The sequence below is a fragment of the Tachypleus tridentatus genome, chromosome 1 (genome assembly GCF_004210375.1).
Source record: "Tachypleus tridentatus isolate NWPU-2018 chromosome 1, ASM421037v1, whole genome shotgun sequence".
In the NCBI taxonomy this organism is placed as follows: domain Eukaryota; kingdom Metazoa; phylum Arthropoda; class Merostomata; order Xiphosura; family Limulidae; genus Tachypleus; species Tachypleus tridentatus.
The window spans coordinates 70975663-70996494 of NC_134825.1; the positions used below are offsets into that span (position 1 = coordinate 70975663).

General features: G+C 37.9%; 1 protein-coding gene across 1 annotated transcript in view; it reads right to left on the reverse strand.

The window, feature by feature from the left end:
- Positions 1–338: 338 nt before the first annotated feature.
- LOC143251897 (uncharacterized) overlaps positions 339–20832 on the reverse strand; it is a 103717-nt gene continuing 83223 nt past the window's right edge. Inside the window, exons 13-16 of the mRNA XM_076503233.1 lie at positions 19713–19921; positions 13494–13793; positions 12566–12623; positions 339–1111 (exon numbers count right to left, since the gene is read on the reverse strand). Coding sequence (XP_076359348.1) covers positions 944–1111; positions 12566–12623; positions 13494–13793; positions 19713–19921 — 735 coding nt within the window. The 3' untranslated portion in view covers positions 339–943. The remainder of the gene's footprint in view (positions 1112–12565; positions 12624–13493; positions 13794–19712; positions 19922–20832) is intronic.

Sequence of the window (20832 nt, forward strand, 5' to 3'; positions counted from 1 at the left end):
ATAAAGAGATACAAGAGTAAGTGGCTATTTAAACAGTGGAAGCCTTACAGTCTTGGGTTAACATTGTTTCTGTTAGTTTTCACTTTATTAATATCTGGTACATTATATATATATATATATGATTAAGTAAAATGTTGTTACGTCAAAAGAGGTTTTATTGAACGATGGTTGTTGTTGTTGATGCGTCAAGCTCAAACAAGACCTTGGAAGTAACTATTTGCATTTCCAGTTGTTTCTTTTCTAAGTTAAAACACTGACTACTCAGTAACTTTGCAATCATGTGGTTAAACGAATGTATTCGAAGAAGGAACAGCAAAGTAACATATAAAACCCTATGATTTTCCAATAATATTTTTATTTTTTACTGAACCAAGCAAAACAGTATAGAAACGAAGTTTGTTTACAATGTACATTTTAATAACTGGAGATAAGGTAAACTAGGTAAAACCAGGATGTCCATGATAATTAAAGAAAGATTCTTATATATATATATATATATATATATATATATAAATGTGTGTGTTTTTACCCGAACTTATGAACTTGAATGAACATATGACGTTGTTAATGAGGTTCACGTTCTTTACATTCACATGCAATACATTGATCAAGTGCTTAAAAAGAAAATTACATTCACCTCAAAATCGTGTGAAGAGTACACATAAATCATTTAGTCATCACCTTAGAGCTCACACTTTCCAGTCTAGAAAACGTAAATACACATCCTACAGAACATTCTGATGGTCAGTAGTTTCCTGATTTATGTATTACGTGAATTAATATCGCCACATGTAAGTCACCGTACGGAAAGTTTTCAACAGTGAAGACAGTGGCTGAAAATAATCCTGTCCTCAGCAATTCAGTAAACCAATACAGTAATAGTCACGATTTTAGGCCTGACAACCTGACACAAAATAGAGATTAGTGTTAGCGTGACCTATTTTTACACTATATATATGTTAAACTGATCCTGGCGAAAAGACATTTGGGCCTCTTGGAGAATGCGCATGCGTGGTCCCATTGGAATGCCGATCTTCTGTAATCGCTCCTCTGTGAGGTAAGGGAGCTCCATTATGCCGATTTTTTCTCCTTCAAAACTAGCAGCATATTTCTGGAAAGAGAAATAATTATATATTATTTGAAGCAGAACATTTTTCATGAAGTTAAGCAACATTTAATTTATTAATAAGCTACTTCTGTCTTATGAGCAGTGTGTCCCAAAAGTCGATTGTCATAGACTAAATGTCTCTACGTTTACAAAACATGTTCAAAACGATCACGCGCAAAAATCATTACCGTATCACAAACGATCAATTCAATTCCACATAGGCCCGGCATGACCAGGTGGGTTAAGGCGTTCGACTCGTAATCTGAGGGTTGCGGGTTCGAATCCCCGTCGCATCAAACATGCTCACCCTTTCAGCCGTGGGGGCGTAAAAATGTGACTGTCAATCCCACTATTCGTTGGTAAAAGAGTAGTCCAAGAGTTGGCGGTGAATGGTGATGACTAGCTGCCTTCCCTCTAGTCTTACACTACTAAATTAGGGACGGCTAGCGCAGATAGCCCTCGAGTAGCTTTGCGCGACATTAAAAAAAATCAATTCCACCTCTGGTCGTTCGATAATACTTAATGTTATTATCTATAACAATATGCAAAGAAACGAGATGTGCAGTGTTAATTTTTCCTGACGTTCCAATGACAACCGACTTTTGGGACACTCTGTATGTAAAATAATTATGTTAATTTCATTGATGTTAGCGAATGATAACATATTAAAACATCAATCATGTTGCTCATGGCCAAATGGATTAAGGCGTGCGACTCGTAATCCGAGGATCGCGGGTTCGAATCCCCGTTACACCAAACATGCTCGCCTTTTCAGCCGTGGGGGCGTTATAACGTGACGAAGAATCCCACTATTCGTTGGTAAAAGAGTAACTCAAGAGTTGGCGGTGGGTGGTGATAACTAGCTGCCTTCCCTCTAGTCTTACACTGTAAAATTAGGGACGGCTAAAGCAGATAGCCCTCTTATAGTTTTGCGCGAAATTCCCAAAACAAACAAACAACTCATGTTGTTAAGATACAAAGATGATAGTAGTAAAATAAGTCTTTACTATTTTATCTCTCTTAGCGCACTCGCGTGATCATTTTTTCTATCATTTTACTATCATTAAGTGTCTAGTCAGTAACGGGTGTCTAATGTATGTACGTTATTTTGGCATGATATTCAAAGATATATCGAATAACATTCTGAACGACAAAAATTAGTTAATTATACAAACAGCTTTTTTGGTTAAAAAAATTATTACATGGAAGTATTAATTTTCTTCAACAACGAATGTGTGTGTTTGTGCGTTTTCTTATAGCAAAGTCACATCGAGCTATCTGTTGAGTCTACCGAGGGGAATCGAACCCCTGATTTTAGCGTTGTAAATCCATAGACATACTGGTGTACCAGCGGGGGACTTCAACAACGATGCTATTAAAATCTGACTATTGCAATACATTTTCTTTTTATGAATACAAATTATACAGTCAATCAGAATTTGTTAAACATAATACAATAATTGTATTTTTATTTTACATTATGTCCATTTGTAATTATATTACATTTACTATTTATAGTAAATTATGTTAGCGCAATAAATTAAAAACAAAACAAAACAGGATGGTCAACATTGGTTTAGAAATATACAACTAACAATCAGCAGAAGAATATTGTAAATTGTGATTGACTTAGGCCTGCTGTGGAAGGTTTGTTTTGTTTGTTTTTGAATTTCGCGCAAAGCTACTCAAGAGCTGTCTGCGCTAGCTGTCTTAATTTAGCAGTGTAAGACTAGAGGGAAGGCAACTAGTCATCACCACCTACCGCCAACTCTTAGGCTACTCTTTTACCAACGAATAGTGGGATTGACCGTAATATTATAACGCCCCCACGGCTGAAAGGGCGAGCATATTTGGTGCGACCCTCGGATTACGAGTCGAACGCCTTAACACGCTTGGCCATGCCGGGCCCACTATGTGTTGGCCCACTATTACTGAAACTACATAGATACTGTGCGGTGGCATCCATGAAACAAAAATAAAATACTTTACTAAATCACGAATATTATACTGCCCAAGTGAATGATAATTAGGGTTATCAACATTATAGCTGTGACAAAGCAAAAATAGTTCTTTGTCATGCAAGTGAAACATGTTATGATCAGGTCTTTGATCTGGTATGCAATTTACTGGTCATTCAGTTTTTTACTATACACGTGGGTGTAGTGGTCTTACACAATGTTGTTTTCAATATCGTTTTGAAGTGAATCACTTGGCCAAAGTACTTCAAACCGGTCTGTCTGATTAGTTATGGAGCGAGTCATTGGACAAAATAAGGCAGGACATTCAAAGCAGTATGCATGTAGTGAATTGGAAACTACTGCCACAGAGTGTTAGTAGGATCTGTAACTACTGTAAAATTAATGGTACATTTTCTAGGACAGAATAATTTTTTTTATCGATTTTGATGTGGTATAATTGTTGGGTACCGCAACTGGAAAAGATTTACGTGATCAGCGTGTGTATATTAGATGTTTATTTAGCAACATTCTGCTCATAGTGGAATATACAACGTTCGTTTGCAGTAGTATAAAGAAAATATCTTGAGGACTAACAACACGTAGAACGACATTCATTTTACAGACGATTCGTGCTTTACCCTGTAGCCAGGTAGAAGACATTTCTATCTATCTCTCGTTCTATATATAATGAAATAAACAGCTTTAAAACTATAATTTACATTAGCTATATTAAATGTTAATAGGCGATTACAATCTGCACTATAAAACAATAATGAATTTAATATAAAATAAACATTAAGAAGAACTTAGCAAAATCCATTTGAAATCCCAGTCGTCACCTTAAAGTCATAACAGATATTATCTGTAGTAATAGCACCCAAATGCGTCGGGAATATCCTACCTACCTGACGGACAAAATTCAAACATTAATGTTAAACTAGCCAGTAATGATGGAACATTAATTAGGGATATGGAGTTGAGTGCTTTCACTCATAACGTCTTAACCCCTACTGTGTACAGCCAATTGTAGAAAGGCAGTTTAGATGGGTGATCGATGATACCTCAGTATCTTACCATCACTCTGATTTTAACATGAGACATCAGCATGAGGCTACACTTATTGTCAGTGGTGAGTTCATTAACTGTAAAGCCACATCTGCCAAATGTCTACTTATCGCTTAAAGATGAACAATTAACCAATTTCATTTTAGATTACACGAAATATCATCAGATGGATAATTTACATAAACCTCAAGTGACGGAATGATTGACGATATATTACAATATTATATTATATTATCGGTTTTGTCTTATCATAGATCTAACAGATGATGGTTATAAAATCAGAATAGATATTTACAACATTCTCTATGTGGACGTTTATGATATAAATCTATGTTCCCTATTGGGGCAGTGGTAAGTCTTTGGATTTATAATGCTAAAATCAAGGATTCGATTCCTCTCAGTGGACACAGAACACAGCCCAATATGGTTTTCCCATACATAAATCAATATGTTTTGAACACATACATAAAATATCACGGTTAATTTACAGTGGGGTTTCTGCAATAATACTATAACAGCAATTCATTGTCGCCACCATAGATATCATCATAACTACATTCATTATGATGATAACATCGTACATTAAAGAATCTTTTTAAGGGAACTTTGTCGTCATTACGTCATTCACACGAGGAAGAGTTTCTGGGATAGGCTCACATCATAAGAAGACCACATAACTAGTAGTCATAAAATCGTGTTGGTAAAACATGACAAATATTGCGGCTGAGAACCCTGTCTTCTTTCATTAGGTGTTGTCTGAATAAAGTTTTTATTGGTTGTGAAGATGAATCAAAGACGTCATTATACAAGAATATATAATCCTGAATACGTTTACGTTGTTGGAGTTCTGACTTAAAACTAGTGTGCAACAGCTCGTGATAATGCTGTTCCTTTACTTTATACGCTTCCAAGTCCCAGAGTGTTCTGATATTACTCGTGGATTTTCATTGGCTCAGCTGTTACAGCTACAGATACGCACATAATCCACGAAAAGTGAAATGAGCCTCATTTCTCCGTAGGATATATCACAGTAGTGTTCATGAAATGCCACATTACACCTTGGATAGATCCCGTAGGAAGGATTTCAGTGGTTTTTAATATCTTTGAAACAGTGTCCACTGATGTTTATGGACATTCTCACCTTGGACAATTGCAAGCAGCTTCTGTCTCTGAACTTTTTAACCATTTCGTTGACAAACAAACAAACAAAACGTTTTGCATGACCCACATTTTGTAATTGTTCTGCAGTAATATGTTGGCAGAGCTCACTTGGAATTATAGCCATTTTGATAGTACAGCCACACCAACATAATAAATTGTTCTAGATTTAACCATATACTGTGTGTTCTACTGTTAGCAGCGAAATAACAGCTGTACTTTCGTAAACAACGCCATTTTTAATGACATGCAAAAGTTTTCGCCGTATGGTTCGACATAAAAATCATTTCAAATATCTACACTAACTTAACTTTACGACCACGTTATACAGTTATATCAACTATTCTTTTAATTATTTTCCAGTTGTTTTCATGGTAATTTCTATAATTACACGCAATAGATTCCTCACATTTATGAAGTACTTATCATAAAATAAATTAATTACACATGATGAAAATAAAAATTAAAAATCCACAACAGTGGATACTTATTATTCATCGTATTTTCACAATTGGGTTTGGTTCACGAATCGCACCTATTACAAATTCTTGAAACATACAAAACTCCACAGTGTATGCATTACCGACCTTAGTGGGCTGATCTTGTTCCAGATATATTGCTAACCTGATCTCAAGCTAGTTTGATGATCGATCTCAGTGGACTGATAGAAAGTTTAGTGGTAAATTGGTCTAATACCAAACGTTGTTTACTTTTCTTTCAACAGGTAGCTGCAGTAAATTAAAGTTTTCAAACCTAACAGCTTGATTATCAGTTATTCAGATCTGGAATAATCCATATTATGTCATAAAAAGTTCGGGAAGCCTTGTTTGTTTGTTTTGGAATTTCGCGCAAATCTACATGAGAACTATCTGCGCTAGCTGTCCCTAATTTAACAGTGTAAGACTAGAGGGATTGATTGATTTAGTGTTTTATGGCACAAAGCAGCTAGGCTATCTGCGCCAAACCTCCGGTAAAAAGGTAAAAATAAAGTAAATGTAGTAAAATACATAAAAGGAAATGAAGGTAAAAACAAAACAGCAATTAAAACAGAAAATGGCGTAAACACCAATGTTGACATCCAGTCTACAAAGTTGTAAAGGACTACCTGTAGCAGAATGGTAATGATCATAACCCGCCAGGAAGACTAACAGGTAAGTATAAGAACCACCGTCAGTCACCTGAAGTTGGTGTTTCCAGTCCTGGTTCCGGGTTATGTGTCATTATGGTCAGTACTGAAAGGTAAAGTAGTAAAAGTGTGAAATGACATGCAGCAAAAGTGTAATAACAACTCGCCAGGACGACTAACGAGTAGTTCAAACGGATAGTTCAAACAGTTGGCCTTTCCAGTCCTGGTGTCGAGTTATTTAATGTTCTGGCCATTTTCCAATGTCAAATTGAACGAGAGAGAATAAAACTGTAAAAAAGGAACCACAGTTAAAAAGGTGTAATGAATAAATATGCAACATTTAAATGAGATTAAAAAGATTAATGGCCATTAAAAAATTAAAAACGTTATCAAGTTGGACAGTGTCATTATCACCAATAACACTGTCCAATGTTACAGACAGGTCCTGGGAAAAAATATGTTTAAAATATTGCGTCGTTGAGAATTGTAACGATGGCAAGAAAGTAAAACGTGGCTGATAGTGAGTTGAGTGTCACACAAACTACACATAGGTGCATCAGTTCCAGATAAAAGAAAACGATGAGTTAAAAAACTGTGACCAATGCGTAGTCTAGTTAGAACAACTTCCTCCTTCCGAACTTTACGGAAGCTAGATGGCCAAAATCCAATATAGGGTTTGATTTGAAAAAGCTTGTTGTCGCGTTGCTCACTCCAAGTGGACTGCCAGCTGGCACGGAGCCGAGCCTTGAAGACAACACCATAGTCCATGTACGGAATAGGCACAGGGGTGATAGTGCCGGAGCAGATAGATTTAGCTGCCGTGTCTGCAAGCTCGTTCCCGCGAATACCAACATGGTCTGGTATCCAGAAAAAACTGGATAGAAGTAGCTGCTAATGAGAAATGGGCCAGTCGGTTTTGAATATCAGCGAAAACAGGATGTGAGCCAACGTGAAGCGATTCCAGGGCCAGTATAGAACTAAGCGAATCAGTATAAATAGTGCAGTTGGAGTACTGCTCAGCTGCAATATGATCCAGGACAAGAGAAATAGCATACAGTTCAGCAGTGAACACAGAAGCTGTAGAAAGGATTCTGCACACAACCACCAAACCATGGCAGAGCCCACACAGTCACCTGATTTCGAACCATCTGTATAAACAGGAATGGAAGGATGGTTCATAAGATGTTCAGCAAATAACAGACAGTATTTACAATCCAGAGTGTTTGCTTTTCTAAGATGACTTAAAGACAGGTCATAATTGGGGACTGCAAGAAGCCATGGTGGGATGGGCTGACCTGTGGAATCTGCAATGTTATCCAAGGACAGACGCAATTCATCCAATTGCGCCCGGATGCGAAGGCCAAGCGGAACAATGACAGATCGTCTGTTCTGAAAAAGTACAGCCCACCGAGGAAGGAAAACACATCCCCAAGTGGGATGCTTTGTTAAGGGACGAAGTTTCGAAGTATATTGTAAAGAAAGTTGCAAACGGCTAAGGTGTAGAGAAGGTTCATGAGATTCAACGTATAAGCTTTGAACTGGAGAGGTACGGAAAGCCCCAGTGCAGAGTCGAAGTCCTTGGTGATGAATGAGGTCCAGCATCTTTAAGGCCGAGGGTCTGGCAGAGCCATAGACCATTGATCCATAGTCGAGATTTGATCGAATAAGAGCACGATATACCTTTAACATCGAACATCGATCTGCTCCCCAACTGGTAGAAGAGAGGACACGGAAGATGTTCAGTGCTCTTGTGCATTTGACCCGAAGCTGCTTTAAGTGTGGTATAAAGGTCAGCTTACGATCAAAGATAAGCCCCAAGAACTTGATCTCCGGGACCACTGACAGCGAAACTTCACCGATATGAAGTTCAGGATCAGGGCGAATACCCCATTGACGGCAAAAGTGCATGCATACGGTTTTAGAGAGAGAGAAATTAAAGCCGTTCGCCATAGTCCACTTTAGTACACGATTGAGGGCAGTTTGTAGTTGCCGCTCAATATATCTCATGTTCGACGACTGACATGAGATGTGAAAGTCGTCGACATACAGCCCATTCGCAATAGTGAGAGGGAGTTGTTCAGTGATGGCATTTATCATTATACTGAAGAGTGTGACACTCAAAACACAGCCTTGAGAGACTGCAAGTTCCTGTACAAAAGAACGGGAAAGTGTCGAACCCACACGAACTTGTAATCTCCTGTCCATTGAAAATTTTTTAATAAACATGGGTAAATGGCCACGTAACCCATATGTATGGAGGTCTCGCAAAACGCCATGCCTCCATGTTGTGTCGTAAGCCTTCTCAATGTCAAAGAATATTGATACAAGATGTTGGCGTTTAAGAAAGGCTTCTCTGATAGATGTTTCAAGACGAATTAGGTGGTCTGTGGTAGAGTGCTGTCGTCGGAACCCACACTGGGTGGGCGAGAGGAGGTTGTTTGATTCGAGGAACCAAACAAGACGAGCATTAACCATCCTTTCTAAGGTTTTACAGAGACAACTCGTCAAAGCAATTGGACGGTAGTTTGAAGGAATCTTGGGATCTTTCCCTGGCTTAGAGAAAGGTAAAATAATAGCCTGGCGCCAGGCATCAGGAAAAACATTCTCCTGCCAGATCCGGTTAAAGACAATCAGAAGGACATCAAGAGAAGCAGGAGATAGATGGTGCAGCATGTCATAATGAACATCATCTGGTCCAACAGATGTACTGGCAGACCGATGAAGGGCCATTTTCAGTTCCACCAGTGCAAAGGGACAATTATAGTAAAAGAAACAGTCAGTTCGAAAGGAAAGAGGTGAACGCTCTGCCCGAGTCTTGATGGCCAAGAAGGCGGAGGAACAAGCAGAAGTGCTAGATACCCGGCAAAAGCTTTCACCTAGAGTATCAGCGATGCTCCGGACATCAGCCACCTCCTGACCATCAGAGAGTAAGATCGAGAGGGGGACAGAATTGTAGTGCCCATTAACCTTTCGAATCCTGTCCCATATGATCTTGGAACTGGTGGTAGAAGATATGCTTGTTGTGAACTTAATCCAAGATTCCTTCTGGCTTTGACGTCTTACCCACCTAGCATGTGCACGGGCCCGTTGGAAAGCGACACGGTTTGAAAGTGTGGGATATCTACGAAAAGTATCCCAGGCCCGTTTTTGAGCCTTTCGTGCTAAGTGGCAAGCAGGATTCCACCACGGACGAGGATATCGTGGAAAACGTGTCGAGGTTTTAGGAATACACTGAGCAGCTGCTTGTATAATACAGCCAGTTACCGCTGCCACACAGTCGTCTGTTGATGGTAGATTTACGATGGCAGGATCAAGTTCTGCGAGAGCAGCGAAAGTGGACCAGTCTGCCTGATCCAGCTTCCACCGGGGCACGCGGGTAGGGTGGCATCGACCACGGCCAGTCTCTCTCAAAAGGATAGGAAAATGATCACTGCCTAGTGGATTACTGTCAACCCTCCATGAAAAATGGGAGAATAATGAAGGGGAGCAAACCGAGAGATCAATAGTGGTAAAGGACTGACGAGGTGCATGAAAACAAGTGGAAGAACCAGTATTAAAAAGAGAAAGATTGTGATCAGAGAGCATATGCTCTACAGAGCAACACCTCCTATCAATAACAGCACTTCCACAGAGGGGATGATGTCCACTAAAGTCCCCCAGGATTAGAAATGAAGACGGCAACTGTTCAATGAAAGCATCAAGGTCTGATTGCTCATATGTCTCTCCAGGGGACAGGTAGAGAGAACAAACAGTGATAGTATGACCCAAGGAAACACGGATGGCTACGGCCTCCAAGGGTGTGTTGAGTGACAAAGACAGGGTGGGCACATGCTGATCAACCAATAGTGCCACCCCTCCATGTACTCGTTCATCACACAGCCTGTCATTTCTGTACAGAGAAAACTGCCGAATGGAGACTGTATCAGCAGGTTTGAGAAATGTTTCTTGTAGGGAAAGACAAACAGGATGGTAGGAAGCAATCAGTGTTTTGATATCATCCAGATTAGAACGTAAACCTCGACAGTTCCATTGTATCAAGGTGGCCATTTTTAAGAACGGGTAGGTGAAGTGGCTGGAGAACCCTTCTGTTTACGACCACGTCTTTTTTCCTTACTGTCCTTAGTCGGAGGAGGTCTATCAACCTCCATGGATCCCGCCCTGGGTCGAGTGGGCAGGTCTTTATTATTGGAAGGGGATTCCAGTGACTGAGAACGTGAACGAATGATTGTTTTGCCTCGTGGGGTGGGAGAAAAAGATGTATCAGAAGAAATGCCTGTATTTGAAATTGAAGGACGTGGATCTTGAGGTTTATTGGAACGTATGGGAGAAACAGAGATGGGTGTGGAAGTCGATTCATCAACCTTTTTAACCACGGAGGTCAAAAGGCTTTTCATTTGTTTTGAAAACGATTCTCTTGGAGGCACAGAGAGATCTGTCTGCACTCCCACTGTGGTTGTGAAATGAAGTGCAGCAGCATATGTCCGAGATGGAGTGGTGGGCAGCAATTTCCGAGCCTCAGGATAACTAATGTTATGTATCGTTTTCAAACGCTGCACCTCTTTTTTCCTCCAACCATTTTGGGCAAGAACGAAAGTAAGAGGGGTGAGAACCATTGCAGTTGATGCAATGTGGGTTCATGTCACATTCATATGCATCGTGGTCCTTGCCCCCACAACGACCACATGTCAGGGAACCACGACATGATGTCTTTGAGTGACCGAATCTCTGACATTGGAAACATCGGAGAGGGTTTGGAATGCATGGCCGAACCCTGCAAATGAGATAACCTGCCTTGATGGTGGCAGGTGCACGTGATGAAGTAAATGTCAAAACGAAGGTATTTGTTGGCAGTGTAACTCCATCTTTGCGAGTGAAGATGCGCATCACTGCAGAAACTCCTTGAGTGGAGAGACCAGCGAGAATCTCTGACTCGGGAACGTTCTTCAAATCCCTCTCAACAATAACTCCTCGTGATGAATTCAAAGTAGCATGAGGTGTAACCTTAATAGGTATATCCCCAATTGCCTTTGAATTCAAGAGGAGTTCACTGTGGTGGGTTGTGGATGTTTCAACCAATACGTCTCCAGATCGAAGCTTTTTTACTGACTTTGGAAAGCCAGCAAGTCCCTCTAGTCCCTTCTGAATAAAAAAGGGGACAATTGCCCTAAAGGTTTTTCCGAAAGAGAATGTAGGATAAGAAAATGAGGTACGTATGTTACAGATGTTGAAGATTGCTGTTCAGAATCTTCAAGACGTGGTCGCTTACCCATTGACTGTTTTTTCACAATTTTATTTAATTTTTTTGGAGGATCCATAGAAAAAAAGGAAAAATTCGGTACCCACTGACCCCACCCACCATGGAGCCATACAAGGTGACGCACTACAAAGTCATGCAAGAACAATGCAGCAACGCCAGGGTTTCGTGAGCACTATACCCAAACACCAGCATCAGGCACAATGTCCACAACACCCGTTGAGAACTTCCAACACTGGTACTTGGTCGACTCTAGCTCAAGTGGACCAGCCGATTGACCCATGGGGGGCCACCCAAAGGCCGCCCGTCTACAGGAATTCAAGGCCAAAGTGGTGTGTTAGGGTTGGACCCCTCAACCACCAGGATCCTCTCCTTCTCTTCACGGGTCGCCACGTACGGCAAACACGTGGGTGGATGTTTAGATCCCAGAGAAGGTAACCAGACAGAACAGAACCTTCCCTGGGATGTCCCCTCACCACGAACAGGAATCCACACCGAGGGGACTAGAGGGAAGGCAGCTAGTCATCACCATCCACTGCCAACGCTTGGGCTACTCTTTTACCAACGAATAGTAGGTTTGACCATCATATTATACGCCCTCATGGCTGAAAGGACGAGCATGTTTGGTACGACGGGGATTCGAACCCACGACCCTCAGATTACGAATCGAACGTTTTAACCCGCCTGTCCATGCCGGGCCTGTTTGGGAAGCTTTTATTTAAAAAAACAAACATTTCTTCACTTTATAGTTGTTTTTGTTGACAACATTTTGTGCTATAAAAATGATAAATTTTAATTAATGGTAACAAACATTTAACAAAAATGACGTCTGGAATTAGATTTGGTTTAATTTAAGAAATGTATTATTATCTAACAGTTGAGCATTTCAAACCTACCTCGTAACCAAGTTTCTTCAGAAACTGCCGGAGTAAAGGGGGCTCGTCTCCAAAAAACCTGGAAGAAAACATCAGGTTTTGTTATACAGCACATTTAATCCGAATAGGATATGACTTTATCTGTTACGACATTTCTATAATTATGTATTAAATATTAAACCTGTTGTGATTATTACCTGAGAAAGTCTTACCCTTCATACCTATATGAAATGCGTCAAACACACAGATACAAGGTTACAGGCAAATATCTCTCGATGTGTTAAATGTTGATGTATCCGACCAATGAAAGACAGCATTGTAAATCTAAAATATATTTGCGAAATTATTAACCAATTGCTCACTGGATGATACCAAGGTAACACCTATTTTTTTTTATTCTATAAGTACGTGAATTATCTAAAACAAGTAAAAATAAATAATTTAATAAATATTAAATAAAATCGGATGAAAATCTCATTAATGAATATTCATACACGAACTTTCCGAATTAAGAGGAATCTGACAGTCCAGTGTAATGACACTTAAATGGAGACCAATTGCATCATTTAAAAATGCCTGAAAAGCTGCGTTTCATACTCTTTTAACAAAAACATAAAACACGAAATTGCTTTCCACACCTTGGAGCTGTCTGTGCGTTATAAGAGTGAATTTATCGATTACAGTAGCCCAAGAGTTGGCAGTGAATAGCTGCCTTCCCCGCGGGCGTCCACAGAAACTTCGCCAGGGGGACAAAGTTTAAAGCAGCATTATATATATATATATATATATACACACACATACACTGAATGATAAATAAAGAAATATGTTTATCGTTTTTCTGGTTAGTACTTGTCCCCCTATCACTTCAGTACTGTGAATGGCTAACACAACTAGCTCTCAAGCAGTTTTGGATAAAATTAAGCAGAATAAACTATATGCACATGCTTACTTTGTTAGTTTTTGTATCCTTCCTGGATTGTTCAATTCTAGAAAATCACGGCGGAACTTTTCCCTCTCTCGGCTATGTTGCCCTCTACTAGCACGTGCTCCTGGACAGTCAATGACAACGTTGCCAGCAGATAATTCGATAGCACGTAATTGTTCCTGTAACCAGTTAACATCTTGCCGCAATGCTTCCAGCTCCTGCACTAAAACCTGTTGAGTGCGCATTTCAGACGACAGATGCGCCACACTGCGAGCTAAAGTCACAACGTGCGATTCTAGCCTCTGTAGGCGTTTGTTAGGTGCACTAAAAATAAAAACAACAACTATTTATTTCAAAGCATTACTATAAGTTTCTTAAACACATAAAACTGTAGAATAAAATTATTTTTTTCAGATACTGACTCAAATATTCAACACATAAGAAGAAATGCGATGGTGATTAAAACTGGAAAAATAAATAAGTAGGAAAATATAATTCAATTTAATACAATTTTTATCCAGTAACATATTGTACAGACCCTTTCAAGTCTTGGTTAAACCTGTTGATACAATAATGACTACATAAAGCGCTCTGTTTGCGACACAATGTCCGAGAAAAATCACGAGACGTCAACAATACAGTCACATAGAACACAACACTAACACTCAGCATGGCCAGGTGATTAAGGCGCTTGCCTCGTAATCTGGGGGTCGTAGGTTCGAATTCGTGTCATTCAAAACATGCTCGCCTTTTCAGATGTGGGGGCGTTATAATGTTACGGTCAATCCCACTATTCGTTGATAAAAGAGTAGCCCAGGATTTGGCGGTGGGTGGTGATGACTAGCTGCCTTCCTTCTAGCCTTACACTGCTAAATTAGGGACGGCTAGCGCAGAAAAGTGGAAGACTTTCGAAAAGTCGTCCTCTATACTTGTGTCTTCACAACAGGCAGTTGCCATCTATTCTACAAAGTTTCATCATGAATACTCTGCCTAAACAATTTATCAAAGAAAGAGCACATTCCGTTATTAGCTTTAAAGATCTGGACAAAGTTCTTGCGGTGGCGGGTGCTGTTGTCTAGCTACCCGGCCGCTGGTGAGAAGTATACAAAATTAAAGGCAACTTTGTCTGAGCTCTACAGACCTCTTGCCTTGCCTTTAACCAATACTTGCATAAGATGCCGTTCGGATTTAAAATATTAATATTTACAGTAATTAAAGTTTTGTTTGCTTTTAAAGACTACTTTAGATTATACTAAAACGTGAAATAAAACTTGCTACGGGCCTGTAATGTATTTACTCCACTAGAAAAACGAAAACATCTTTATTATTACTGGTGCCTACAGGATCCCACAACCTTCATCTTGAGTGTAATATATGTATAACTGCATGACCCAGGATTAGCATGGTCATGTATTTAGGGCACTCCACTCGTAATCTGAGGGTCGCGGATTCGAATGCCCATTACACCAAACATGCTCGCCCTTAGGGACGTTATAATTTACAATCAATTCCACTATTTATTGGTAAAAGAGTAGCCCAAGAGGTGGCGGTGGGTGGTGATGACTAGCTGCCTTCATTTCTCAGCGGATTAGTTTGGAACTTGGTAGAGTTATGCTTTGTCCCAGTACGTTTTTGATGTAGTCCTTCTTAAATATTTTATTTGGTGAAAGGTAAAACAATCCAAAACGCATATTGTGGGTTCCTGTGTGTCATATTTACAGCAGTCAAGATGAAGATTGTAACAAATATAAATGTTCATACAATTAAATCCCTGACGTACAGAGCTTTGGATTTTTCCATTATATATATTTTAGGAGGGTTAAAAGCATAATTTAGAGTTTTAGTGCATTACTTGCCCATATTTTGACCAATTTACATGGAATTTGACACAAATATACTTTTCTACAGGTTCTACACATCGATAAACAAAAATGATGGACTTGCTCATTCTGAGTAATTACTGAGGAGTCAAGACAATAAAAATCATAATTTGAGGGTTTTTTCTGTTTTGAGGGTTTTTTTTTTTTTTTTTACAGTTACTGCAACGTATTTCGTCCAATTTACATGGGAGTTGATACAAAGATACTTTCTTTATAGGTCTCATATACGTAGAGAAATCTTGGATATGATCGTTTTTGGTCATTTTATGGTGGTTAAATGGTAAAATATATCCATAATATTAGAGGTTTGGGTCAATTACTCAGCCTTGTTTGAACCAATTTATATGAAGTTCGGCACGAAGTTGCTCCTGTAGATCCCAAACAATTATAAAAATAATTTTGGAATTTTTGTCTTTTGCTTAAGTTTTTAGCAAGGAAGATACAATTTTGGATTTTCATGAACTATTTATGTATATTCCAATTAATTTACAAGGAATTTGGTACAAATATACCTTTTTGCAGAGGCCAAGAAAGTTTCTAGACACTTTACGAATTTTTTGTTTTCACGACGCTTCTGATGTCAAAATTAGCCATTTTGGCGGTGACATTTTGCAGCCACCCGCAAATATTGGCCTCTCTACTTTTTCGTTTTGATCAATGTAAATTGGTTTGATCATAATTTATTTATATTCAGCGTCCGTGGCTTAATTTTGGTATGGTAGTAATTTCACAATATCAATTACAAAGTTAATAAATCCAGAAAATAAGGATCACATCTTTTAAACTCTTCTCTATTCTCATAATATAATACGATAATCTGACCAAGGACAGAATACAAACACACTCCAAATCTCCATCCATAGAAACAAAGTTAAATTAGTGAGGCACTCAATATAGCGTATACCTTCGTCCCCCGCTGGGACAGGGGTAAGTCTACGGATTTACGGCGCTAAAATAAGGGGTTTGCTCCCCCTCGGTGGACACAGCGGATAGCCCGATGTGACTTTGCTATAAGAAAAACACACATGTATACCTTCACCACAAAGCGTTGATCATATTCGTATCTCATAACTTACGAAAATGTGTTGTATGTCCGACGTTATCAACGAAAATTTTTGGTAGGAATAATATTCTACGTTTTTTCACCAAGGTTAATCAAAATCCGATTATTGTTGACTGAGTTATAATGCAAATATAGTGTGAAATTTTATCGCCATAGTAACTTATTTTTATTTTCTTGACCTTGCTGTAACCCTGACCATCCAAAAACTGGCCATAGTCCAGATGTATTCCAACTTTCGTCCAACCTCATTTAACCGTTTTCAAGAAATCCTGCTTACAGACAGACACACACAAAAGTAAGTGAAAACATAACCTCAGTCCACCTTCGATGGCGGAAGTTATAAACTTGATTGCAAATTAGAATCATTGAGCTAAATACTGACAGTATAGTGTAATCGTTTACATTAAAACTTTGCCTTTTGAGAAATGGTTGTTTATATAAACATTGTGTATCCATCGATATTAATTTAATATATAATAATTTATAACATTGTACTGCTAGCATATAAAACATTATACTATTAGCACCCTTTACAGTCTACGCCATCATCAAAACAAAAGACATTCGAGAAACACATATACTGTATATGTGTATTTTAATCACTCTAATTATTGATACAAATACATACAAAATTACCAAAGTTAATTTTTGTATAAACTTCTTTAATATGAAATACTATGCACAAATATACATTTTATTTTGTAATTATACTTTTAACGGATTGAATGAACATTTTTTATAAACTTTTCCTTTTAGAATTTAAAGAAAAATAAAGGAGATCAATGTTTTAAAAATAGTTTATTGACTATTTTGACGTTTTTAAAAGTTAAATGAAAGCCGTTAGGAGGTGATATGTTTAATGGTTTATTTGAATTTCGCGCAAAACTACACGAGGGCTCTCTGCGCTAGCCGTCCCTAATTTTGCAGTGTAAGACTAGAGGAAAGGCAACTAGTCACCACCACCCACTGCCAACTCTTGGAATACTCTCTTACCAACGAATAGTTGATTGACCGTCACATTATAACGCCCCCACGGCTGAAAGGGCAAGCAAGTTTGGTGCAATGGGGATTCGGACCTGCGACCCTTAGATTACGAGTCAAGTACTTTAACCACTTGGCCATGCTGGGCCGAGAGGTTTAATGATCTTGGCGCGTATTTTCGACGTAACTAAATACACTATGGATAGCCCCAAAATCCAGACACTGAATCAAACTTAACTACACATCAAATAAACTTACGCCAAAATAAACCGCACTCTGAAATACCAACACCATCAAATGTCGCTATCATTAACACAATATAACGCAATAATGGAAGCCGCTAAAAATACAATCTTTGATTTTATTAGTGAATTCAAAACTCGCATGACCAGCAAGATTGTATTACATTACTTGCTACAATGGACGCCCATCTAACATATGGTGAATATGTTACATTAGCAGATGTTTACTGCTTTATCTCTCAAATTGATATTGATTTATTAAATAAATTAAATGAACACAAACATTTGATAATAATAGCATATCGTAATGGAAAACATATATTTTGTGTGTACAATACAACCATTATAACTGGAACAAAATTATTTAACTTCCTAGAAAACAGTGACTGTGTATTAAATGTTGTCACTCCTACACTGATTTCCATTGATATACTCGATCTATGTATATGTTCATCTTAACTCACTAATAAATGTTTAAATTTTAATCTGGGCTTTGATGTGGAGTGATCACTTACCCATCTCCTGTGACTTCGATCTCGAACCTCACTATAATAAACCCATAGGCAGGCATAAATTCAATCAGTAAAAAAGCAAATTGATAAGAATACACAAATTGTCTTAATAAATTACTATCGAACTCAATAACAAATTCAGCCGAAAAAAAACAGCACCATCAGGTATTGATGACTACTGTTAATTACTGAGTACCTCATTAAAGCTGCAGACCAGTTGATACACCAAAACAGAAAAAACGTTACAACTCACAACAGATGACAATCACATGTGATGAAAGAAATTTGTCATCTAAAAATATTACATATGAATAATACAGACCCACAAATTGAAACACAGATAAAGACAATGAGAAATAAAATACGAAATGAAATAGAACAATTAAAACAAGACAGGTGGGTCATAATTAAAGAAACATACAGATTCAAATACATTCTGTATACACAGTCGTTTTGGTTGAGAAAATATTTTACATAGAAGAGGATGACCGAAGAAGGTCGAAACGTTGTTCGCTCTTCTATGTAAAATATTTTCTTTTGAAACAGTTTACAGTTTACGAATAACCATAACATTCACAACAACCAACCCAACTTTTAACTATGAAAACAAGACAGCCTATACAAACATACAAAAAACAGAAGTTTTCAAAGAACAACTAATAAAAACAACCAAAACACTTAATGAACCTATTTGGATACTCACTATTTTAATACAGTAAATACAGCCAAACAAATATTTACACACAAAAATTTTCAGTTCATTCAATTTACCTCAAAATTTACAATAAAGAAATACCCAAATCACAAGAAACAAAAAGAAACAAAAACAACAAATAGATGTTAAGAGAAGCTATTAACGCAAACCAAGGTATTTACATTTCAAACTCGACCGTTTTAGAATGTTCTGCAAATATCCATCCAGTATTATGCCCATAAACGAAGTTCTCCAAAGCTATCTCTAAATTTTCAGCCAAAGTTATGAAAGGTGTCTGCAAAGCTAGCCTACATTTGCAAACCGATATTAAAAACAATGTTTCCAAAGCTACCCTACGTTTTTAAACTGACATTAAAAACAACGCTCATAAAATTAGAAACCACAAAATCAAAATGGAAGTATAATTAAGTTACGGCCCATCTCTTTAAATGTCTTTATCATCCCTTTGCACCTATCAATTAACTCCTCTGACATATCCTTCCTTACATCGTTAGCCCCTACATACACAACGAAACCTGCATTATTGCTACCCACTTTATTATATCTCCTGCTCTGCCAATTTCATCCTCCGCCCCTGCTCTATGGCAGCATAATATAATTCTCTTCTCCCTATTTACTATCCTACCGTCATGACTTGTTTAAAACAAATACCTATAACTCAACCTTTTAAAGGTTATTATTCACATTCTTCTCTCGAAATCTCTGTCCCCTTTGATTTCTTTCCCTCCAATAGTTTCTCATTTGCATAAGTCAAGCCAATGTTACCAATTAATAGGAAGTATATTCTCTAAGATACCATACCCAAATAAGATACCCTAAATTAGCACAATAGAACGATTAATGTCTTTACCCTATCCTTGACTCCTTCATTCTCCGTCGTTGCTCTTGGCTTCTCCTTTCTTTGAAACTATGTGTTCCTCGACTTACTGAACTACGACCTGTAAGTGACGACAGACTGCCATGTATGCGCCGTCTGGTGGATCGAAGACCATCATTAGCTCCGCTTCGTGAGTTCAATACCCGTTTATTGTTATGTTTCAATCCTAATAGCCTTAGAACCTGAATAAGCATAAGAAAAAGATGTGGAAGTTTGATTTGAATATCCTGATTTTATTGACTACGTGATAAAAGGAAACAATCATTTAAGACGAAAATAACTAAGTTATCTAATTAAAAAAGTATAAAAAATCCATCAAAGTAAATATTTTCTCCAAGTTTTCTTGCTATCTATAGACGTCTCAAATAAGTAATCAAAAATGTCTGTTGAGGTACAATAACTCCAACTGTTATTGATACAACAGTATAAACTTATTGCTTTCGATTTTGGGTTTACCTTCCTGACTAGCCTTTCAAACTAAACTTTGTTCTTCAGCCTGAATTTAAGTCAAAGATATATGCGTGTTCTAACAACATATTCGCCTAGACTTAAGCACATTTTATTCTAAATAATTTACACTTTGATCGTGAGAGTGTTGAGAAAATACATAAATTTGAAGTTATTTCAGTGGATACAAGGCAGTAAAAAATAAATTGGACTTTGAAAAGGGTGGTTAAAGAAAACAAGCATTAGATGTTTTGCTTTTGCCACCAAGAAATAATTATATTCATCTAAGAGTAATGACGCCTATTTCACAGAACGGAACATGTTCATTCACGTTTTTCTGTCTTCAGAAACTGAAACAACGTACATTCCTAGTACTTAACCAGTTCCGAAATTACAAGTTAGTTCAATATTTTATTGAAGAGAATACCTCATAATACAAATGTAAGAATGACTGGTAGTTTAATTTTTAGGACGACACACAAACACTGACGAAACAGTGCATTCTGTTCTTTATGAGTAAACGCGTAGGAAAAACAATAGTTAGTTCATTATACTGATGGTCAAGTTCATTTTGAGTTTCATTCAACGTATACAAAGCAGTCTAATTGAAAGTTATCATTTAATATGAAACATAGTTTGTATGAAA